The following is a 25,675-nucleotide window of genomic DNA, read 5'->3' as shown; positions in this document are numbered from 1 at the left end:
GTTATTCAGAGCATTTAATATTTGATCAGTGAAAGCGTATATAGCATTTTCTGTTGAAAAGCCTTTCTGAAAACCAAACTGACATTTTGTTAGTACTTTATTTTTACATATATGGGAGGCTACTCTTGAATACATTACTTTCTCAAAAAAATTTTGATAGAGCTGTCAGAAGAGAGATTGGGCGATAGTTGTTGACATCCGACGTATCCCCCTTTTTATGCAATGGTTTTGCAATGGCATATTTCAGTCTATCGGGGAAAACACCCTGCTCCAAAGAGGTATTACATACGTGGCTGAGAATCCTACTTATCTGTGGGGAACAAGCTTTAAGTATCTTGCTGGAAATGCCATCAATTCCATAATAGCTTTTACTTTTCAGTGAGTTTATTATTTTACTGATGATCACTGACATTGTTTTATGTGATGCTTTACACACTAAAAAGAGAAGAAATGAAACTCACTATGGTGAGGTTAAATCAGACAAATTTAGATTAACATTCCCTATGAAAAAGCACTGAAATTAACCAGACCTATGTACATATACGAAAGAATCTTAAATTTAAAAATGAGGTATAAAAATTGTAGCTCTGTCACAACACAGATGAATCACCTGTTTATCTTTTATTTGTACTTATGAAGCTATACTTATGTCACCCAGTGACAAGAACAAGTCGTAGATGGACGTTACGTTTACTCCCATGTAAACCAAGAAAATTTGATTACAATCACCACAAATCCCCGCTAATTCTGAACAATAATTTTTGCAGAGGCGAATTTTTGTTGACAAAATGGAATATGAGGTTACTGTTGAGCATCCCATTCCTCGAATATAGGCAATGTGTGCATGTGGTGTCATTTGTTTGCCGCTGCCCTTGCATGGAGACAACTCAAAGTTCAAATGTCAGTTTGTGTCCAGAAGCAGCATTGAACACCTAGTGCTAATAACAGGTGCAATGGGACACACTCTCTGCCGTGCACTTCTTGGTTTGCAGGTTATTGATGTAGATGTAGATGTAGCTACCACCACAACTCAAATACATCTATTCTCTTCTAAGCCGAACTGTCTATCGTCCATGTTTCCCTTGCATACAAGGTTACACTTCAGAAAAGGCTTCCTGACAATTATATTTTTTTATTCAATGTTAACACATTTATTTCAGTGTTGCCTATCGGTGTTTTATATCGTCTGTACTTTGGCCATCATCAGTTATTTTGCGGTCACGTTATCGAAGCTCATCTGCAACTTTTGATGTCTCACTTCCTAATAAATGTGGTTGGCTTTAATGGGTCACTGGATTTCAAGGCTGTGTTTATTGACAAGTATATGACGTACAAAGACAGGTGATACATGGAATGATGGATGTACTCACCAAGTTTTAAAAGCCTGCCTCATGGCTCATGTTCATTCTGTATGAAAATCCTGTGACGGCACTCTACAAAATGTCGGCGATGCAGAAGAGAGTTTTTGTGTGTTAGAATATGCGAAGTTTTCATCGGTTATGTGGTTTGGCATTGATTCACACACAAACATGGCTAAAATTGCACCTAGTTGCCCGAGCATTTTGCATTGTTTTTGCCAGTTTCGTGACACTGGTTGTCTGTGTCGCCAGAGCTCACCCCATGTGATTTTTTCCTGTGGGTTTATGTTAAGGACAAAGTTTATGTGCCCCAACATCAACAACACTCCAAGAACTGCAGAAATGCATCACTGATGCTGTGCAGACATTAACAGAAATAGCTGGTGAATAAACTGATGGGACATGATTACCATTTGGATATGTACCAGTGACCAAGGGCAGGTACATTGAACATTCGTAGAATGTACCAAAAACTTGGTCAATGTATCTATCTTTTCGTGTGTAAGCCATCTTTTTATATCATATACTTGAAACGCTGAACCATTTAGTTCTCCAGTTCTACCAGTATCACACGATTTTCAACTATGTTCTATTACCCCCATTTAAGTTTGTTGATGTTATCCTATAACTTACTTTGAAGACATTATCCATTCCATACAACTGATCTTCCAACTTCTTTGTGGTCTTTGACATAACTACAGTGTTCACTGTGAATCTCAAAGTTTTTATTTCTTCTCCTTTTCCACATTTCTCTCGGTTTCATTTACTGTTTTCTTTGTGTATATATTGAGTAACATTGCGGGTAGGTTACAACTGTGTTTCACTTCCTTCTCAATCACTGCTTCCCTTTCATGTTCGTGATTTCTACCTCTTATAAACTATTTCTTTTCTTTGCAAGTTTCTACCTTCATAATTTCTACTCAGTTGTCTACATCTGCATCTACTCTCTGTAAACCACTGTGAAGTGCATGACAGAGTTTACATTCCATTGCACCAATTATTGGATTTTCTTCCTGTTCCATTAACATATGGACTGCAGGAAGAATAATTGTTTATATGCCTCTGTGTGTTTGCAGTAATTAATCTAATCTTGTCCCCATGATCCATATGGAAGCGATACACAGGGGTTAGAAGTATATTCCTAGAGTCGTCATTTAAGACCAGTCATTGAAACTTTGTAAGTAGGATTCTCAAGATAGTTTACATCCATCTTCAGAAGTCTGTCAGTTCAGTTTCTTCATAATCTCTGTGACACTCTCCCTTAGGTGAAACAAACCTGTGACCATTCGTGCTGCCCTTCTCTGTATAAAATCCATACCCTCTGTTAATGCTATTTGGCGTAGGTTCCAAACAGCTGAGCATTATTCTAGAATGGGCCACAGGAGTGTTTTTTAAGCAAATGCCTTTGTAGACTGATTGCAAGTCCTCAGCATTCTACCAATAAACAGAAGTCTACGACCTGCTTTAGCCACGACTGAGCTTATGTGCTCATTCCATTTCGATCGCTGCAGCGTCCTATAAGCAGATACTGTGTTTATATGAGTTGACCGATTCCTATGACTGAACACTTGCTCCCAGTCTGTAAAGAGCTTTCACATTTTCTTAAAACTTAAGATATCGGTTCTTCCGGCTTGACAGTTCCAATTACGTCAAAGTCACTGTTGAGTATTAGGTAAAATTTCGGCGATTCCTCCTCCATGGCTATCTACAAAACAATATATTCTGCGATTTTCCTCTGTACGGTACTTGGTTAAATGTACGATTTACGTTTTCGTTCACTTTTGTTCGGGAGTCATCACTGTCTTCTCAATCATTAGATTTTTTTCGATGTTATTTTTCCTTCGGATTCAGAGACTTCATGGTCAACAAGATCGAATTTGTACTCTGTATGCAACACAAATTGCTCTCTCCTTTGCATAATCGAACTGTATTTTAAGCCTCATATACCTTTCCTGGTAGTTTTCATCCTACATACATTCCCCAGCGTTGAGTTATGTTGAACATTGGTTTAAAATTCCAAAAATAATTTTCTGTTGTTGGAATCTCATTTCTGAATGTTTCTGCCACGGAGTCTTCCATCCCAGCACCAAATCTCCTATTCACAGTTTTATGGCAGTTACAGAGTGTTAAAACCCATTCACGTGACGGTTTATCGTATTTAATTTCGCCCAGCAAGTTACATGAGCCCACACTTTTATCACTGGGCATATTCGAGCATCTTCAGTCATTATTTTCTCCAATATTACACAATTTAAGTTAATTAAACTCGGAAATTTAAGAAGGTAAGATGGTGTTACTGAATTGTGTATACGCACGTACTGTATCTCAAACATTCAATAAAATGGGCGCTGCAGTCACCTAAGCATTTGAAAACTTACGAGTTATAAATAGAAATACAAATACAATTCGATTCCTTCGGATGTACATTCGAGAGATCTATTGATGACTTGGAATCCAAAGATGTGAGGTACGTATTGATTTGGTGTTTGTTGTAGTCGAAATGAAGTGCAATGTTGTGTTGGTTGTTTTAGTGTTAATTTGTTCTGCTGTAGTATCAGGTGCAGAGAAAAGTAACGAGAACCAACAGACGAAAAAGAAATTGCAAATTGGTGTAAAGAAACGACCAGATAAATGCGAATACAAATCGAAGAAAGGAGACTTCCTTCACGTTCATTATAAGGTTTCGTAACTAATATATATCGTATGTAGTTAAGGCAAAACTTGGTGATACTTCAAGCGTAGCCATTTACAGAAACTACGTTTTGGTTAACAGCGGCGTTTGTACTGTTAAGTGCTAAGTGTATCGTGAAGTACAAAATTCACATCGTTTCTGGATGGCTGTTTACATATTTCCAACGCAAATTATGTGGTAGCAAAGCATCACACCCATTTGCTTCCCAGGAAAAAAATAAATAAAAAAAAAATCACCACATTCATGTGGAGTTGGAACAATGAAGCGTTGTAACTTTACAATTGTTTGGCGCCAGTTATTGTGAAAATTAACATTTTTTCCGTCCATATATGAATTATTCAATACTCACAAAATGTAAACCACACAAAAATTCACTATGTAGTGTTGTTGTGGTCTTCACTCAAGACTGGTTGGATGCAGCTCCCTGTGGAACTGTGTCCTTAGTAAGCCTCATCACATATCCCGTTTTAAATTTCTCTTTGTTTTTCTTTATTGCTTGCTCAATGTACAGATAGAATAACATTGAGGACAGGCTTCACTCCTGCCCCACTCCATTCTGAACTGCGGCTTCCTTCAGCTCATTGCATGTTTGTAGAGTTCTGTGAAACCCAAATTGATGATTCCTGAGGCACGCTTCAGACAGTTTTCCCATTCTGTAAATAATTTATATTAGTATTGTGTAAACATGACATATTAAACGGATTGTTTGGTAATATTCTCAGCACCTTCTTTCTTTGGAATTGGAGTTAGGATATCCTTCATGAAGTCTGAGGGTTTTTCACATGTCGCATATTTCTTACACACCAAGTGTAATGGTTGTGTCATGGCTGGCGTTTCCAAGGATATCAGTAGAATTGACGGACTGTCATCTACTCCAGTGTCCTTTGTTTCAAATCGGCCGTTCAGTGCTCTTTCACATCCTTCTCACACCACTGTATCTCTCAACATATCTTCACCTACCTACTTCCCCTTCCCTTTTCTGGAACACTCCTTCAAGTTCGTTTTTCTTGTGTAGCCGTTCCACCTTTAAATTTTCCTTTTGTTGCTTATTGTTAGTTTTCCATCAGTTCTTGATATTCATACAGTTCATAAAATAAAAAAGAAACTCCCTTAAGTCAAAAATTGTGATTTTTATTTCAATGAACGAAACATTTCAAGCCCTGCAGACTTATCATAAGGTGCCTGTACAGTCTACATCATTTTTTGTTTTTAGGTTAATACTGTCTGTGTTAAGCTTATTTGGTTGTATTAGAAAGAGGAACATTTTAACAAAAACTAAGACAACAGTAAATAATCTTTTATTGCTCCCAGTAGATGATTACCTAGTTTTTAAGTAGCCTATAGTGTCAGTAGGGACATTAATATACATCTAGCAATAAAGGACATGACTCACCAAAAGGCAGAACCACTGCATCGTCAATAGGTACACAGACAAAAGGTACAGAACTTTGCTAGCTTTTGGAGTTAACTTACTTTTTTGAGCTTGTAGTAAAAACATGTATGTGCCTGTCTCTGTACATTGTGCTCAGTTGATTGCCAGCTCTTTCCTGGCCCACAGTGACTATACTGGATTAAGGTGGAGGTGCAGGGTGGGGTAGGGTGAGGGATGGAGAGAAGCAGGGAGGTGTTGGGGGGGGGGGGGGGGAGCAGCATGTGGAAGAGTAGGGAGCCATCTGTGGGCTAGCTAGGGGTACAGGTAGAGGGGGCAGGTGGCAGATGGCTGGGCACACGATTTCACAGACTAGGGCATGAGATAGCAGCACAAAAGTAGCTGACATGAATTGGGCGTAGTACTGGGACACGAGATTGTGTGTGTGTGTAAGACGCTCACACTCCATTGGGTGGGGGGCAGCAAGTTACCTTAGGTTTAGGGAGTGAAAGAAAGGATGTGCTGTAAGGATAGGTCCCATCTGCACAGCTCAGGAAAGCTGGTGGTGGCTGGGTGGTCCACCTTGCTGTTGGCAATAGTTTGTCAGTAGTCATTCATTCAAGTTAACAGCTGGCTGGTTGTCAAACCAATGTAAAATGCTGTGCAGTGGCTGCAGCACAGCTGGTATACAACATGGCTGATTTCACAGGTGGCCCACTCTGTGATGGGACTGAAGTAGGTGGTGCTGGATTGGACTGGTGGGTCTTCAACAAGTGTATAATCCATGTGGCAGGGGATTGGGGGTTGGAGTGGCATACGTATGGACTAAGATGTTGTGGAGGTTGAGTGTACAACAGAAACTTTTGAAGGGGATGGAAGTATCTTGAGTAGGATGTCCCTCCTTTCAGGGTGTAATGATAGATAATCAAATCCCTTACGAAGCTCATGGTTCAGTCGTTCTTGTCCACGGTGTTATTGGGTGACAAGGGGGGATGCTCCTTTGTGGTTGGTTCTTGGGATGGATGTGAGGATCAGGTGTTTGGTTGGATATGCCACAGGGAATCTGTTTGTGTATTAAGTCTGGAGGGTGTTACCTGTCTGTGAAAACCTTTGTGAGGTCTTCAGCATACTGGGTGAGAGAGTTCTCATCACTGTAGATGTGGCAGACTGAACTATCTGCGCATTATTATACACAGACACACATTTCGTACTACAGCACATTTGTGTTGAATTGTGTTTTCAAGTGGCTGTAGGATGAAAATTTTGTATATATATTTAACATGTCTCTTCATATTGTACCTTTAAACCTTGTAACCAGTACTGGAAACAGTAAATGATTTTTGGTGTTGTGTTAGTTTTGTAAAGTTTGTAGTCACAATGTGTTACTTTGTAATATAAAGCGACGTTGGTAGAGAAGTCTTGTGGAAAGAAAACGGTCTTGCTACTAGGAAGCTGTCACAGGAGAGGCCTGGGCCAGTTGCTACAGAAAAACCTACGCGTTCAATATCAGTTTACAAGCATTGTGAAACCAAGCACCCAGTTCGCCCAGGTAACAGAGAACATTGTTGCCTTGTGCAGAGATTCTGATGGCAAGAATGAAGTACTTATAGTAAAAAAAGCAGGAAACAGCCTGGCTAACAACTTAGAACATATCATTAAAGGTCACCTGAAGGAAGTACTAGCAGCAACACAACACACTGACATGGAGTTGGTCAAAGTTTTGCAGCAACGTGACCAGCCCAGATTAACAAGGCTATTAGCCGTGTGAACAAAGAACTGAGTGAGTTGCTTTTGACTGAAACAGTCTTTGTCTGTTACTGTGATGGAAGATGAGGATAATCATGGCCTGCAACTGAATGAGGGGGGGGGGGGGGGGGGGGAGGGGCGGCGTGTTATAGATAACCTGAACAGAAAGTGGAGGGGGCCACAAGCACACAGGGCACATTTTTTTACATTAGTCAGATTACAGACAGAGAGTATTGAAAAAATTAGAACATTACAAAGCAATAATATGTGTAACACTTTCCAGAAAAATAAAATTAATTTGTTTCATTTGAACAATAGAAGGGTGAAAAACAAGATAGAAGAGCTTATTGTATGCTTAGTACATGTGATGAATGATCTGTGCCTCTCTGAACACCATGTTACCTCAGGGATGGGAAAGTTAAATATGAGGGATCATGTAAAATTAATGTGGAAAAAGGAACTGCATCATATTAAAAAGTTGGACAGAAAATCAAAAATATTGAAACAAGTGGTATTTGTGTTGATCGGAAACTGGAAATGTACTTGTAAAGTTGTTACTCCAGAATACTTCCCCAATAATTGCAGCAAAATACTAATCCCCCGTAAGAAACTTTTAGCTGTTTATTAGAAATCTAAATGTATTATTGAACTCTGTGTCAGACAAGAAGAAACAGTTAGTGGTTTGTGGAGTTTTCAGTGTAGATTTCTTAAAAGATACGGGCAGGAAAAATCAACTAGAATTAATATTTTGCTGTTTCAAACTAATTTCAGTAGACAGTTTTCCATCTTGTGTGCAGCAAAATAATAGGTTACTGACTGATTACATTTTTATAGACAGTTTCTAGGCTGAATGCGCAATTAATGGAAGTAAGCAGTATGGCATCTTAGAACCTTGAGGCAGGTTTTTACAAAGCATTGAGGCTTATTAATGAGAATAGGATACAATATTGTAAGAGTAAGATAAAAAGGATGGACTGGAATGAGGTATATGTAGAAAGACATGCTAATGTCAAAGTCAGTTTATTCCATAGTAATTTTGTGTCAATATTTGAAAGTTGCTTTCGTAAAAAAATTATTCAGAAGATAAGAAAAAGGGGGTGGGGTGTAAGCCATGGATAACTAATGGAATTATTTATTTAAAGGCCAGCATAAGTCAAGATCCTTACATGCATACCACAAAAACTACTGTAGTACTTTAGGGAAAGTCGTTATGTGTCCAGGATTATGCATGTCTTGGCAGATATAAATAGTGCCGATAATAAGATGAAAACTGTATGGTACATTGTCAAACAGGAAACAGGATAGCCAGTCAGTGTACAAGATTCCATTTAATTACACTAAATGACGATGTTGTGACTGATAATTCACTAGTTGCAAGTAATTTTCAACACTCAATTTCTAATCATAGCAGCAAATATAAAAAAAAAAAAAATGGTTCAGTTTACGAAGCTGGAAAATATATTAAAAATGTCATTTCACAAAACGTTAAGAAGCTAGAAGTTAAACCAACATTCTTCTCTGAAATCACAATTATAAAAATGTAAAAAACTAAAGCTCATATGAGGTTGATGGAATTTCAAGCAGAATTCTGGAAAGTTGTTCCAACTTAATAAGTAATGTCATTTGTGATATGTGCAGTGTAACACTGGAGCAGTGAATTTTTCCAGGCACAGGTTAAAATATGGAATTATTAAAACACTTCATAAGAAAGACAAGGAGACAGGCTTAAAAAGTTATCGTCCAGTTTCATTACTGACATCTTTTTTCCACAACATTTGAAAAAGTAATGAACTCAAAATCAAACACACACGTAAGTGGAAACCATGTACTTAGCATATCACATTTTGGATTACAGAAGGTTGCCTCACAGAATCAGAATGCTATTTATACTTCACTCATTAAGTGGTACATGCCTTAAATAATATCGCTTCAGGCAAATGCCGGGATGGTTCCTTTGAAAGGGCACGGCCGATTTCCTAGGCGTTTCAGTGTGTAGATCACATTAGTCTCTTAGCAAAACCCAAGTTATATGGAACTGGTGACTTTATGCACAGCTGATTTAATTCATATCTCACAAACAGAATGCAAAAGATTGTACTGAATAGTTCAGACAGTGTCAAAAGGGTAGAAATTTTAGAGACGGGGGAAAAAGTCACAAAGGTAATCCCACAGGGTTCAGTTTTGGATCCTGGGGATTCTCAAGCAGACGACAGCACTGTGATGTCGCACCAGGGCAGCAGCTGCAAGCATACCCAGTGTGCGGTCATGGGCTGGATCAGTAAACAGTTGTGAGGCTGTGTGCATGTCATGCGGAAGTGTTGTTTAATTGAACAAGTCCATTGTGTCCAAGTATACCCACATGCTGCATACATTCACTAATGAAGAATATGCAGATATGTTGTTTGTGTATGGATACTGTAATGGCTGTGGCAGAATACCAGAGACATTATACCTTATTCACAGACCTCCTGTGATAGGGTATTTCTCAGGATTTTTCAAACAATACATGAATCCAGAACACTCCTGTATACATGTAACATCAGAATGTAAGGTCATCGAGTCATCTGAGGAAAGGGGCATTAGCCATCAGCTCAATATTCCCCAAACATAAGAGCTTGTTCCCATTCCACGTGCACCACATGCAACATCTGCATTTGAGTGACTCTTTAAGCTGACAACAATGTTGTGAATGGTTAGATGTACACAGAAAAGTCATGCTGTACACTTTATTGACAGATGAGGCTACATTTACATGCAATGGTATCACAAACGCCCACAATTTTCATACACAGGTGATGGAGAACCCACACGACACTAGGGAAAGAAAATTCCAAATTAGGTTGTCAGTGAATGTCTGGTGTGGTATGATTGATGACCTGGTGATAGGGCCTGTGTTCTTGCTAAATCACATGAAAGCTGCAGCATATTCACATTTCCTGGCAGTAGATGTGACATTAGACCAATGATGGCAAATGTTCTTAACATATGATGGATCACGTTTACTGTACCAGACTAGTATCCCAGTATCTGAATAACACATTTCCTTGACCGTGGATTGGTTGTGGTGGACCCATTAACTGGCCTGCCATATCACCTGATTTAATCCTAGTAGTTTATGTGGCTGCTCATAGGTGAATGTGTATACTACAAAGGTGGGTACACATCACTGATGCCGCTGCCAGCATTACAGCCCACCAAGATGATGATCAATATGCAACACAGCACACCCTCCAGCACATTGACAGGGGCATTGAGATGAATGGAGGACTCTTCGAACATCATTTGTAGGATGGATCAGTTATCTGTCCCAGCATTATTCTATCCATCACAGTGCCTACACAGCACCTCAGTAAGTAATATTCACACTTGTCATCATAATCTTTCATGGATGTGTGTAGTCCATAATCTTTAATGGATGTGTGTAGTCTTCAATGTGCTCCAGCTCTGTAACAATCGAAAATGGGCCACATTTTCATAAAACTTTTTCAGTTTATTCTCACATGTAGATCACCTCACATATTATGTGACATTCCTCCTGAATCACCCCATATTTGTGTGAATGACCTTCCACTTAACATTCAACAAACAGAATCAGCATTTTTGTTTCAGACATTTATAGTCTTCTAATAAATCCCATTAGACAGAAAGAACCAAAGAGCTGGTAAATGATGTTTTCTGACGAATTATAAAGTTGTTCTCTGAAAGGGGACCCTCCTTAAACTTTGAAAAAACACCTTACATTTAGTTCTGTACAAAAATAGCCTTACCAGCAATTGATGTCGCACATGATTGGGAGTCAGTAAATAGGGTAGAATGCTCCAAATGTTTGGTGTACATATTGATGAAAGCCTGAACTGGAAGAAGCATATTACTGAGATTCTCAAACAGTTAAGTTCAGCTAGTTTTGCTCTTCGTATAGTTGCTAACCTTGGAAACAAACATATCAGCCTCCTAACATTTTTCCTGAAGAGGGGCAGCAGCCTTTTCAGTAGGTGAGGGGGCAAAAGTCTGGATGACTGACTGATCTGGCCTTGAAACAATAACCAAAACAGCCTTGCTATTCTGGTACTGCGAACGGCTGAAAGCAAGGGGAAACTACAGCCGTAATTCTTCCCGAGGGCATGCAGCTTTACTGTATGGTTAAATGATGATAGCGTGCTCTTGGGTAAAATATTCGGGAGGTAGAACAGTCCCCCATTCGGATCTCCGGGCGGGGATTACTCAAGAGGACGTTGTTATCAGGAGAAAGAAAACTGGCGTTCTATGGATCGGAGCGTGGAATGTCATATCCATTAATCGAGCACGTAGGTTAGAAAATTTAAAAAGGGAAATGGATAGGTTAAAGTTAGATGTAATGGGAATTAGTGAAGTTCGGTGGCAGAAGGAACAAGACTTCTGGTCAGGTGAATACAGGGTTATGAATACAAAATCAAATAGAGGTAACGCAGGAGTAGGTTTAATAATGAATAGGAAAATAGGGTTGCGGGTAAGCTACTACAAACAGCATAGTGAACGCATTATTGTGGCCAAGATAGACACGAAGCCCATGCCTACTACAGTAGTACAAGTTTATATGCCAACTAGTTCTGCAGATGATGAAGAAATTGATGAAATGTATGATGAGATAAAAGAAATTATTCAGATAGTGAAGGGAGATGGAAATTTAATAGTTATGGGTGACTGGAATTCGAGTGTAGGAAAAGGGAGAGAAGGAAACATAGTATGTGAATATGGATTGGGGCTAAGAAATGAAAGAGGAAGCAGTCTGATAGAATTTTGCACAGAGCATAACTTAATCATAGCTAACGCTTGGTTCAAGAATCATAAAAGAAGGTTGTATACATGGAAGAATCCTGGAGATACTAAAAGATATCAGATAGATAATATAATGGTAAGACAGAGATTTAGGAATCAGGTTTTAAATTGTAAGACATTTCCAGGGGCAGATGTGGACTCTGACCACAATCTATTGGTAATGACCTGTAGATTAAAACTGAAGAAACTGCAAAAAGGTGGGAATTTAAGGAGATGGGACCTGGATAAACTGAAAGAACCAGAGGTTGTACAGAGTTTCAGGGAGAGCATAAGGGAACAATTGGCAGCAGTGGGGGAAAGAAGTACAGTACAAGAAGAATGGGTAGCTCTGAGGGATGAAGTAGTGAAGGCAGCAGAGCACCAAGTAGGTAAAAAGACGAGGTCTAGTAGAAATATTGAATTTGATTGATGAAAGGAGAAAATATAATAATGCAGTAAATGAAGCAGGCAAAAAGGAATACAAACGTCTCAAAAGCGAGATTGCCAGGAAGTGCAAAATGGCTAAGCAGGGATGGCTAGAGGACAAATGTAAGGATGTAGAAGCTTAACTCACTAGGGGTGCCATCATCGTTTAACCATTTAAATAGTACAGCTACATACCCTCAGAAAAAACAATGGCTGTAGTTTCCTCATGCTTTCAGCCATTCACAGTACCAGCACAGCAAGACCATTTGGCTGATGTTACAAGACCAGATTAGTGAATCATACAGACTGTTTCCCCTGCAACCATTAAATACATTGCTGCCTATTTTCAGGAAGCACACGTTTGTCTGGCCTCCCAACTGATACCTCTCCATGTGATTGCAGCTACAGTACAGCTATCTCTATTGATGAGGCATGCAAGCCACCCCACCTCAGCAAGGTGTGTGAATGATGAATCGTTTTCCACAGATTCACATAGTGGGTTCTCTGAGATGTTGAAAAAGTCAAGGATGTGCATTTTACTTAATTACAATACAATACAATGAAACGACTTTTCTTTATCAAAAGTTATTTTGCAAAAATAGATGATAACAATAATAATAATAATAATAATAATAATAATAATAATAATATGACCTATTTAAGAAATCTATAGTGATACTCTTCCGTGGGTGAAAAGAGAATATTCCTGCCGAGAGCTCTATAATTCGGCCTTTAACTGAATTACCTTTCTTTGAAGACATTTCAAGTGCTATAACACTTAGTTGAATATTGGGGCAGCGCCTATACATTTACCCCATTCGTTTGTATTTTAATCTTGAAGTCTTTACAGGCACAAATTCATTTTGGTCCTAATATCATAAGTCATTTGCAGTACATTTTTTACAAGAAAAGACAGATATTGGTAATGACAACAAAGATTAAATTTTAAGAATATATGTATTGTGGAATATTTGTGAAAGTGTTAGACTTCTTCAAAATAGGGCCTTGCAATTAATGAGTGAAACAAAACATGCAGAATATTGTTCAATTTTAAATCGCTGATAAGTGTAACTATGCATTACTCCAAATTTAGCAGAATATACACTGCAGAGCCAAAGAAACTGGTACACCTAATATCCCCCATGAGCACACAGAAGTGCCGCAACAAGACGTGGTGTGGACTGCACTAATGTTTGAAGTAGTGCTGGAGGGAACTGATATGATGAATCCTGCAGGGCTGTCCATAAATCTTTAAGCATGTGAGGGGATGGAGATCTCTTCTGAACAGCATGTTGCATGGCGTTCCAGATATGCTCATAATGTTCATGTCTGGGGAGTTTGGTGGCCAGTGGAAGTGTTTAAGCTTGGAAGAGTGTTCCTGGGGCCACCCTGTTGGAATTCTGGATGTGTGGGGTGTTGCATCGTCCTGCTGGAATTGCCCAACTCCGTTGGAATGCACAGTGGACATGGATGGATGCAGGTGATCAGACAGGATGGTGAAGTACATGCCACCTGCCAGAGTCATATCTAGACATATCAGGGATCCCAGTCACTCCAACTGCGCATGCCCCTCACCATTACAGAGCTTACACCAGCTTGGACAGTCCCCTGCTGATGTGCAGGGTCCATATATTCATGAGGTTGTCTCAGTACCCATACATGTCCATCTGCTCAATACAATTTGACTCCGACCAGACAACACGTTTTCAGTCAACAACAGTCCAACGTTGGCGCTAACAGGCCCAGGCGAGGCATGAAGCTTTGTGTTGTGCAGTTGTCAAGGGTACACGAGTGGGTCTCCGGCTCCAAAAACTCTTACCAAAGATGTCTTGTTGAATGGTTCGCACACTGACACTCGTTGATGGCCCAGCATTGAAATCTTCAGCAATCTGCGGAACGGTTGCACTTCTGTCATGTTGAATGATTCTTTTCAGCCGTTGTTGGTCCAGATCTTGCAAGATCTTTTTTTTCCATGCACAGCAATGGTGGAGATTTGATGGTTACCAGATTTCTGATATTCACTGTACATTTGTGAAATGGTCTTTCAGGAAAATCCCCATGTCATCACTACCTCAGAGATGTGTCCAAATGCCCATGTGTCTACTATAACTCCACATTCAGACTAATTTAAAATCTAGATAAACTGCCATTTTAGCAGCAGTAGCTGATCTGACGTTGACAAGACAAGCCTATACTTGACTTGTGGTGTTGCAGTTTAGACAAAATTTGTCTTTCCTGCGGTTCCTGTAAAGAGAGAAGGATATAATACCATTTTTGTTTATTGGTCCTAGCGGGTGTAACCTGGAAAAGAGAAAGACACACTCTGGTAGCTGATTAGTAAAACTTAATCCCTCAGCAGGCCTGTGATGAGGTTGTTGGCCCAGTCCACGGATGAGCAGGTTTCGGGAGCATCCCGTCTTCTCAGGAGTTGGCGCGTCGAGAAGCACCTCGGAAGATGCATAGCAGTCTTCAGGGCGCGGTTCTGTATCCGCTGCAGAGTCACAATGTATATAGGTGTTGCCAACCTCAGTGCCGTATTCTATCAGTTTACATATCTCTGTATTTGAATACGCATGCCTATACCAGTTTCTTTGGCACTTCAGTGTTTAAGCAGCACATATAAATTAATATGCATCTGTAATGGACGCTGAAGTAGTTACAAAGAAGCAGGTCTTTATTCCTGCAGTAATGTACTAAAGTGCATTAGCAATTTTATGCTTGTCAAATCTGAGTTGTGCAATATCTAAAATAAATTGGGGCAAGTTGTAGGGAAAGAAGGGTAATATACAATATGCACAAGAACCAAGAGGGAGCGATAAGTGTGAAAGACCAAGAGCAAATTGCTTGGATTAAAAAGGGTGTAAGACAGGGTTGTAGTCTCTCACCCCTACTGTTCAAGCTGACACTGAAAAAGCGATATCTCTTTCCAAGCATTAATCCCAACTTGTGGGGTCTGCTGTTTGGTGAACCAGATTTGGCATGTTAATTTAAGGGGTGCCATATGCCCTTCCTGTCGCTTAATGGCTTAATTTGTCACCATTGCTGTTATTGTTTAATCCTTTTCTTATGAGCTGCACTTCATATGCCCACCACTATTAAGGTGTTATTTCAGGCTTGATGAAAGAAACAGAGGCCTGAAAAAATGAGTTTACTTCACCAATGCTTGCCCTCTATCACTGCTACCAATCTATGCAGTCTACAGTGTATGGTGTGCAAAGTATATACATGAATAATGTATGTTGTTGTGGTCTTCAGTCCTGAGACTGGTTTGATGCAGCTCTCCATACCACTCTATCCTGTGCAAGCATCTTCATCTCCCAGTACATACTGGTATCTACATCCTTCTGAATCTGCTTAGTGTATTCATCTCTTGGTCTCCCTCTACGATTTTTACCCTCCACGCTGCCCTCCAGTACTAAATTGGTGATCCCTTGATGCCTCAGAACATGTCCTGTCAACCGATCCCTTCTTCTCTTCAAGTTGTGCCACAAACTTCTCTTCTCCCCAATCCTATTCAATACCTCCTCGTTAGTTATGTGATCTACCCATCTAATCTTCAGCATTCATCTGTAGCACCACATTTCGAAAGCTTCTGTTCTCTTCTTGTCCAAACTATTTATCGTCCATGTTTCACTTCCATACATGGCTACACTCCATACAAATACTTTCAGAAATGACTTCCTGACACTTAAATCTATACTCGATGTTAACAAATTTCTCTTCTTCAGAAACACTTTCCTTGCCATTGCCAGTCTGCATTTTATATCCTCTCTACTTCGACCATCACAGTTATTTTGCTCCACAAATAGCAAAACTCCTTTACTACTTTAAGTGTGTCATTTCCTAATCTAATTCCCTCAGCATCACCTGACTTAATTTGACTACATTCCATTATCCTCGTTTTGCTTTTGTTGATGTTCATCTTATACCCTCCTTTCAAGACACTGTCCATTCCGTTCAACTGCTCTTCCAAGTCCTTTGCTGTCTCTGGCAGAATTACAATGTCATCGGCGCACCTCAAAGATTTTATTTCTTCTCCCTGGATTTTAATACCTACTCCGAACTTTTCTTTCGTTTCCTTTACTGCTTGCTCAATATACAGATTGAATAACATTGGGGAGAGGCTACAACCCTGTCTACCTCCCTTCCCAACAATTGCTTCCCTTTCATGTCCCTTGACCCTTGTAACTGCCATCTACTTTCTATACATATTGTAAATAGCCTTTCGCTCCCTGTATTTTACCCCTGCGACCTTTAGAATTTGAAAGAGAGTATTCCAGTCAACATTGTCAAAAGCTTTCTCTAAGTCTACAAATGCTAGATACGTAGGTTTGCCTTTCCTTAATCTTTCTTCTAAGATAAGTCATAAGGTCAGTATTGCCTCACGTGTTCCAGTATTTCTACGGAATCCAAACTGATCTTCCCCGAGGTCGGCTTCTACTAGTTTTTCCATTCGTCTGTAAAGAATTCAAGTTAGTATTTTGCTGCTGTGGCTTATTAGACTGATTGTCCGGTAATTTTCACATTTGTCAACACCTGCTTTGTTTGGGATTGGAATTATTATGTTGTTCTTGAAGTCTGAGGGTATTTCGCCTGTTTCATACACCTTGCTCACCAGACGGTAGAGTTTTGTCAGAACTGGCTCCACAAGGCCGTCAGTAGTTCCAATGGAACGTCGTCTACTCCGGGGGCCTTGTTTCGACTCAGGTTATTCAATGCTCTGTCAAACTCTACACGCAGTATCGCATCTCCCATCTCATCCTCATCAACATCCTCCTCCATTTCGATAATATTGTCCTCAAGTACATCGCCCTTGTATAGACCCTCTATATACTCTTTCCACCTATCCGCTTCCCCTTCTTTGCTTAGAACTGGGTTTCCATCTGAGCTCTTGATGTTCATACAAGTGGTTCTCTTATCTCCAAAGGTCTCTTTAATTTTCCTGTAGGCAGTATCTCTCTTACCCCTAGTGAGATATGCCTCTACCTCCTTACATTTGTCCTCTAGCCATCCCTGCTTAGCCATTTTGCACTTCCTGTCAATCTCATTTTTGAGACACTTGTATTCCTTTTTGCCTGCTTCATTTACTGCATTTTTATATTTTCTCCTTTCATCGATTAAATTTAATATTTCTTCTGTTACCCAAGGATTTCTACTAGCCCTCGTATTTTTACCTACTCGATCCTCCGATGCCTTCACTACTTCATCCCTCAAAGCTACCCATTCTTCTTCTACTGTATTTCTTTCCCCCATTCCTGTCAATTGTTCCCTTTGCTCTCCCTGAAACTCTGTACAACCTCTGGTTCTTTCAGTTTATCCAGGTCCCATCTCCTTAAATTCCCACCTTTTTGCAGTTTCTTCAGTTTTAATCTACAGGTCATAACCAATAGATTGTGGTCAGAGTCCACATCTGCCCCTGGAAATGTCTTACAATTTAAAACCTGGTTCCTAAATCTCTGTCTTGCCATTATATAATCTATCTGATACCTTTTAGTATCTCCAGTGTTCTTCCATGTATACAACCTTCTTTCATGATTCTTAAACCAAGTGTTAGCTATGATTAAATTGTGCTCTGTGCAAAATTCTACCAGACGGCTTCCTCTTTCATTTCTCTCCCCCAATCCACATTCACCTACTACGTCTCCTTCTCTCCCTTTTCCTACAACCGAATTCCAGTCACCCATGACTATTAAATTTTCATCACCCTTCACTATCTGAATAATTTCTTTTATCTCATCATACATTTCTTCTATTTCTTCGTCATCTGCAGAACTAGTTGGCATATAAACTTGTACTACTGTAGTAGGTGTGGGCTTCGTATCTATCTTGGCCACAATAATGCGTTCACTATGCTGTTTGTAGTAGCTTACTCGCATTCCTATTTTCCTATTTATTATTAAACCTACTCCTGCGTTACCCCTATTTGATTTTGTGTTTTAGCCCTGTAGTCACCTGACCAAAAGTCTTGTTCCTCCTTCCACCGAACTTCACTAATTCCCACTATATCTAACTTTAACCTATCCATTTCCCTTTTTAAATTTTCTAACCTACCTGCCCGATTGAGTGATCTGACATTCCACGCTCCGATCTGTAGAACACCAGTTTTCTTTCTCCTGATAACGACGTACTCCTGAGTAATCCCCGCCCCGAGATCCGAATGGGGGACTATTTTACCTCCGGAATATTTTACCCAAGAGGACGCCATCATCATTTAATCATACAGTAAAGCTGCATGCCCTCGGGAAAAATTACGGCCGTAGTTCTCCCTTGCTTTCAGCCGTTCGCAGTACCAGCACAGCAAGGCCGTTTTGGTTAGTGTTACAAGGGCAGATTAGTCAATCATCCAGACTGTTGCCCTTGCAACTACTGAAAAGGCTGCTGCCCCTCTTCAGGAACCACACGTTTGTCTGGCCTCTCAACAGATACCCCTCCGTTGTGGTTGCACCTACGGTACGGCTATCTGTATCGCTGAGGCACGCAAGCCTCCCCACCAACGGCAAGGTCCATGGTTCATGGGGGGAGGGAATAATGTATATAGGTGTTGAAACTGTATCATCAGATTTGAACATAAAAGTCTTTAAAATGTGCTATTGCAAAACCCTTGTTCTATTTCCATGTGACATCTCTGTCGTAACACATCATCTGCACGAAACGTATATTTTCAGCACTTCACATATATTTTCAGCACTTCACAAAATGCTTTCACCCCTACCTGCTCTCCCGTCGCTGAAGGGGCACTCCACATATCCAGTAGGTGAGCTCATTTAACGTGTTAGTGTGGGATGGTGGCTGCGCTGGTTATTGGGTGTCTGAACAAGACACTAGCAAATAAGAGTTCACTAGTTGGAAATGGACGACGTTTCCTTGAAGATATTCTTCGAGCTCAGTGTTTGAATTTAAAAGATTGATTATTGATATTGTTGCTGAATACAGTACATCAGAAATACATGTAAAAAGATGAAGCTCAGTTATAAGTGGAACAAGGAAAGGTGGTGGGTGGTCCCCTTTATCACATATTGTCTTGATCCTGACACTTCCTGTCGACTGTCTCGTTTTTCCAGTACTGCTGCAACCTAGCAGTAGTTGTATCGTAATTGTGTGGCGAAACTAAATGTTACAAGTTGTATTGGTGACACTGATTGTGGATTACATCAGCATTTCCTCTCTCACATCTCCAAAACGGTTTAAAATATTCCCTTAATTCTGCCAACACCCGTGGTGCGAACAGTCTGCCTTTTGAGCCACTTATAACTTGTTCAGTCACACATAATGCCAACAGGAAGAAAACAGAAGAAAGTCAAGCAAGATGTTGAATAAGAACTTAAAATCGAGGTTAATCTTATTAGGAATTTTTAGCATTGATCTTATGGGGTTTTCTTAGGGGCTATGAATTTATGACGTAGCATCACGAAAAATGTCAAATTGGAGAATGTAAAATCGAAGTTCCATTGTATACATCTCATGGCAAGTCATTATCGACAAAAATCAATAGTTGTGGATAAAATTAAACCTTCAATGATAGACTGAAGTTATTTTTTACAATTCTGTTACACCAGTATGATACAATAATGTGAAAAGCAGGAAAAAGCGATAATAGTGACTGATAGATATTAATATTGTTTGACATCATTAATGTTTGTTCCAATGGCAAGTTGGATTTATGTATATAGACGCCCAAGAAAATTTGTTGATCAAGCTGCTTCTTACTGCTTTTACATTTTGTGACTAGGTGGTACCCAGAGCTGTAATTTTGTAAATTTTCTTTCAGTAATGTTGCACTATAAGAAAAAATGTAGCAATAATTGTGTTGAAATTATAGGTGACAAAGTGCATCACATGACATTGGTTGTTTTTGCCTAACAATTTCACTCTCTGCCTAGGTTTTAATGCCCAATTCACACTTTTGATAATGTCAGGGATTGTTTGATAATCATGCAGATGAATTTCAGCATTTATCCCAGCCTGCCAGTCAGTCAACTCAGATATTACAAATCATTGGCTTTAGAGCAGACAGTATGCTGATCTGCAGAAGATAGTGCCATTGTTAGAGGAAAAACGCTCAGTGCTAAGTGATACCTTGATGGAACAAATTGTTGACATTGTCATCAAATTCTCATAATATTCCATCACTGCAACTTTCCTACATCTTCAGGTGTGACAAACGCACTGCTGAGCTGTGAGTGAAGCCTCCTATTTATACCAGTCTAAGTAGAAAACATGCAAACTTGATGGTGCCAAAATCAGTGGTTCATAGTAAAGATTTTTTGACTGGAAGAAAGAAAGATACTTACGCCACTTGTGGGGCGATGAACTAAGAGCTTCAGCACACGATCAAAGGCTGTCACTCACGCTGTGCACTGCCATCAGCCACCCCAGCGCCCTCTTGTCAGGAGTCGCATACCAAAATATGTGTCCGCACTGGTATGTGACTGTTCTTGGTATGGTCAGCCGAATACGACCAATGGTTCAAAATCTTAACTATTGGCCACCAGTTTTGGCATCTTCAATGCCAGTGCATTTTCTACTCAGACTGGCATGAACACGTGATTTAAGTCACTACTCAGCAGTGTTTTGTCATACCCCAAGATGTCGGTCAGCTGCAGCTGCAGCAATGAAGAATCATGTGAATTTCACGACATTTGACATCACACCTGAGAACCAAATCTACAACTAGTTCATTGGGAAAGCCTCAAGCAACACAAATTGTTGCACTGCATAAAAAAAAATAAAATATTAACTGGTAATGATTCTAGGTTCCCTGTATCCGTTCTAGACAAACGGCTGTATAAGAACCTACAATATTTTTCAGATGATTTTCTTCTCTCTCTCTCTCTCTCTCTCTCTCTCTCTCTCTCTCTCTCTCTCCCTCCCTCTCCCCCTCTCCCCCTCTCCCCCTCTCCCCCTCTCCCTCTCCCCCCCCCCCCATATTTTCTTTCTCAATTGCCTGTGTAAAAAAAATCGTGACTTTATTACTATTATGTATGATAACTTAGTAGTGCATGAGATGAGATAGATATGTTGTACACCTCATTAGTCAGCTGCTTAGCCATTTCCATCTTTCTTGCCAGGAGTTTATTGGCCAATCTGTCATCTTTAATCTGTCTTTAGTTCTGGTTTACCCCAATTTTTATTAGTATTGAAGAAAAATGGTTCAGACATTCACAGTAATTAAGAGTGCATTCTTGTTCCAATTTTCTCAATTTCAGCTACATGGTATTATGCAGATCTTTAATTTGGCAGCTTTAGATGGACAGTGTTTTGAAGTATGGTTGTGTAAGACACCGTTAGAGGTCGGGCCTAAACTTCCACATTCACGACACTGAAAACCTCAGCAAACACTGCGCTGCAGCAGTTACTGAATGCATAGTGTACCCCACTTTGCTTTATGTTATGTGTTGCTCATTGTCTTCTTTTCTTATGTTGAAATCAGTGAAGAGAATTATCCTGGTCCACAAAGACGTTCAAGTATGATTCTCACCACACCGGAATGAATTGGCAGGCTTTCACAAGAGCACAGAACATAGATTTAGGCTACCAGCTCTATGAGGAGGAGATGGGACGTACTGTGACCCACTCTTCTGGCCTCCCCTTAGCTGGGGCTAAGTTCTCATTTGTTTACTCTTCATGGCTGGCTGTATGTTGTGTGTCCAGACTCAAAAATGGGGTGATTTCATTCATCTGTCTCATTTACATTGAACAATAATAATCAATCCAGCTTTGTCAGTCACAATAATTAACCTTTAATCCCATCTCCTCCTTTTCATGCTGTATGAAATACAGTGTGTACATAAAGTCCAGTAACACTTTCAATTATTTATTGCACAAGAACCAAACATTGTACAGATATCATACATATGTCATTTTGAAGAGAAACCCTGAAAGGTTTTTTTTTTTTTTTCATGTAAACCGCCACAGCGTAGTTTGGTAATTTTCAGATAGTCAGCGCTAGTCGCAAACATGGTGAGTTCAGGTGCAGAGCTAGCTTTCTGTGTGTTGAAGTTTGACAAAAACAAGTGTGCTGTTCAATGGATGTTTTGAACCAATTGCGGTAAGAAGCTACCAACAAGGCAGGCCATTTACCAATGGTACAACAATTTGTTACGATGGGTCGCTTGTGCCTGACAAAGAGAAGCGGACATCCCAGTGTCAGTGAAGTTAATGTGGAACGCATATGAGAGACATTCCTACTTGGACATGTTGCGGCAATGGCCGATGCCTCAAATGCAATCGGTCTCTTCGTTCATCTTTCAGCAGGATGGGGCTCAACTTCATTTTCATTGTGAAGTTCGTGGGTACCTGAAGCCGGCGCTGCTGCATCAATGGATTGGCTGTGCTACAGAAGAGGGCAGCTGTTTCATGAAATGGCCTCCCCAATCACCAGATCTCACACTGTGTGACTTTTTTCTGTGGAATACATTAAAGATCTGGTATATGTACTGCCTCTACAGAGCTCTGGGAAAGAATACGGGAAGCGACTGCCACAGTCGACGATGCCACGCTGGGACGGGTATGGCAAGAATTCAACTACCAGATTGATGTCTGCCGGGTCACTCATGGTTCGCATATCAAATGTATGTAAAAAAGACTTTCAGAGTTTCACATCAAACGCAATATGTATGACATCTGTGCAATGTATAGTTCTTGTGCAATAAATAATTGAAAGTGTTCCCACACTTTATGTACACCCTGGAAGGTTGCAATGAACAATTCACATAATACATAAAATACCTATATCTAATGGTGCCAACAGTGCCGCAGTTATCCACATCTCTCACATGCTGTGCCTGAGGGAATAATTCAGTATATAGTCTTTTCCTCTGAGTGTTTTTTGTATTGGAAGTAGAAAGTTCTCAACTGATGTTAGTGATGCAAATTGTCTTAGCTCAAGTGAAGGTGGCCATCAAACTGGGATATCAACAGTTGTATATTTTAGGTTTTTTTAGTGTTTCACTGCAGTGTTTAGTTAAATTAAAACCACCCCATTGCTCCATGAATTATGAAACCCATCGAGGCCAAGTAGATTACATAATTCCCCTTGAAATCTGTTGTTAGCCAATGCGAGTTCAGCGGATCTCTAATAGGTTCTGCTTGTTCTTATTGTGAGACATGTCATATGGTAAAGTATTGACTCAGTTCAAATATCATAACTCACTTTTCCCCAAGCTGCCATTATAGTAGTACTCTACTGGCCATTAAAATTGCTGCACCATGAAGATGATGTGCTACAGACGTGAAATTTAACCGCCAGGAAGAAGATGCTGTGATATGCAAATGATTAGCTTTTCAGAGCATTCACACAAGGTTGGTGCTGGTGGCGACTCCTATAACGTGCTGACATGAGGAAAGTTTCCAACTGATTTCTCATACACAAACAGCAGATGATCGGCGTTGCCTGGTGAAATGTTGTTGTGATGCCTCGTGTAAGGAGGAGAAATGCGTACCATCATGTTTCCGACTTTGATAAAGGTCGAATTGTAGCCTATCGTGATTGCGGTTTATCGTATCGCGACATTGCTGCTCGCATTGGTCGAGATCCAATGACTGTTAGCAGAATATGGAATTGGTGGGTTCAGGAGGGTAATACGAAAGGCCGTGCTGGAGCCTAATGGCCTCGTGTCACTAGCAGTCGAGATGACAGGCATCTTATCCGCATGGCTGTAACGGATCGTGCAGCCACGTCTTGATCCCTGAATCAACAGATGGGGACGTTTGCCAGACAACAACCATCTGCACGAACAGTTCGACGATGTTTGCAGCAGCATGGACAGTCAGCTCGGAGACCATGGCTGCGGTTACCCTTGACATTGCATCGCAGGCCGGAGTGCCTGCGATGGTGTACTCAACGACAAACCTGGGTGCACGAATGGCAAAACGTCATTTTTTCCGGATGAATCCAAGTTCTGTTTACAGCATCATGATGGTCGCATCCGTGTTTGGCGACATCGCGGAGAACGCACATTGGAAGCGTGTATTTGTCATCGCCATACTGGCATATCACCCAGAGTAATTGTATGGGGTGCCATTGGTTACACGTGTCGGTCACGTCTTCTTTGCATTGATTGCACTCTGAACAGTGGACGTTACATTTCAGATATGTTATGACCCGTGGCTCTACCCTTCATTCGATCCCTGTGAAACCCTACATTTCAGCAGGATAATGCGCGATCACATGTTGCAGGTCCTGTACGGGCCTTTCTGGATACAGAAAATGTTCGACTGCTGCCCTGGCCAGCACATTCTCCACATCTCTAACCAATTGAATACGTCTGATCAATGGTGGCCGAGCAACTGGCTCATCACAATATGCCAGTCACTACTCTTGATGAACTGTGGTATCGTGTTGAAGCTGTATGGGCAGCTGTACCTGTACACGCCATCCAAGCTCTGTTTGACTCAATGCCCAGGTGTATCAAGGCCATTATTATGGCCTGAGTTGGTTGTTCTGGGTACTGATTTCTCAGGGTCTATGCATCCAAAATGTGTGAAAATATAATCACATGTCAGTTCTAGTATAATATATTTGTCCAATGAATACCTGTTTATCATCTGCATTTCTTCTTGGTGTAGCAGTTTTAATGGCCAGTAGAGTACATGTATTTTTGCAGTGAGTTACGATTAATATGAGTTCATGAACTGATTAAATCACAAATTCTCAAATTTGCATTTGATACTAAAAATATTGTTGCAAGAGATGTTAAATCATCACAAATACATGTGTTTCAATGATAGACAAGTTTTCTGTAAGTCATTCTTCTGCAGAGCTAAAAGAGACACACACTGCATGGTGGCTACTGGAGTGTAGTTGTAGATATAGACTTTGTGGATTTTCAAATGTATGAACATTACTAATGTTGACCATAATTTTTATTTCAGGGTTCATTGGAAGATGGAAATGAATTTGACAGCAGCTATGGTCGAGGACAGCCCCTCACTTTCACTCTTGGCTCTGGGCAAGTCATCAGAGGATGGGACAAAGGACTTATCGGAATGTGTGAAGGGGAGAAACGGAAACTTGTAATACCTCCAGAGCTAGGGTATGGGGCCAGCGGATCACCTCCAAAAATACCCAAGCATGCAACTCTGATCTTTGAAGTGGAGCTCGTCAAAATTGACAGACGTGATGATCTTTGAATCAAATAGAATGGTGAACTATCAAAGAGTTAAGTAAATATGTGATCATAAAAAGTTGGTAACATATCTGTATGTAGTGTGTGTGTCTGATTGCATTAAATGTGGAAAAGTCTTCCATAGGTTTGTCAGGCAATAGAAAAATGCAACTTTTGACTGTCA

The 25,675-nt window shown here is 40.3% G+C and overlaps 1 protein-coding gene across 1 annotated transcript; it reads left to right on the top strand.

Moving 5' to 3' along the window:
• The first annotated feature begins 3,819 nt into the window (after positions 1-3,819).
• Positions 3,820-25,675, top strand: LOC126278080 (peptidyl-prolyl cis-trans isomerase FKBP2). Its single transcript, XM_049977918.1, has 2 exons — positions 3,820-4,038; positions 25,259-25,675. The coding sequence occupies exons 1-2, from the start codon at positions 3,859-3,861 to the stop codon at positions 25,514-25,516; spliced, it is 438 nt and encodes a 145-aa protein (XP_049833875.1). The 5' UTR covers positions 3,820-3,858; the 3' UTR covers positions 25,517-25,675.

Source organism: Schistocerca gregaria, chromosome 6, assembly GCF_023897955.1.
Source record: "Schistocerca gregaria isolate iqSchGreg1 chromosome 6, iqSchGreg1.2, whole genome shotgun sequence".
Classification (NCBI taxonomy): Eukaryota; Metazoa; Arthropoda; class Insecta; order Orthoptera; family Acrididae; genus Schistocerca; species Schistocerca gregaria.
Note: the sequence above shows the minus strand (reverse complement) of the source record. Positions and strands in the feature narration are given on the sequence as shown.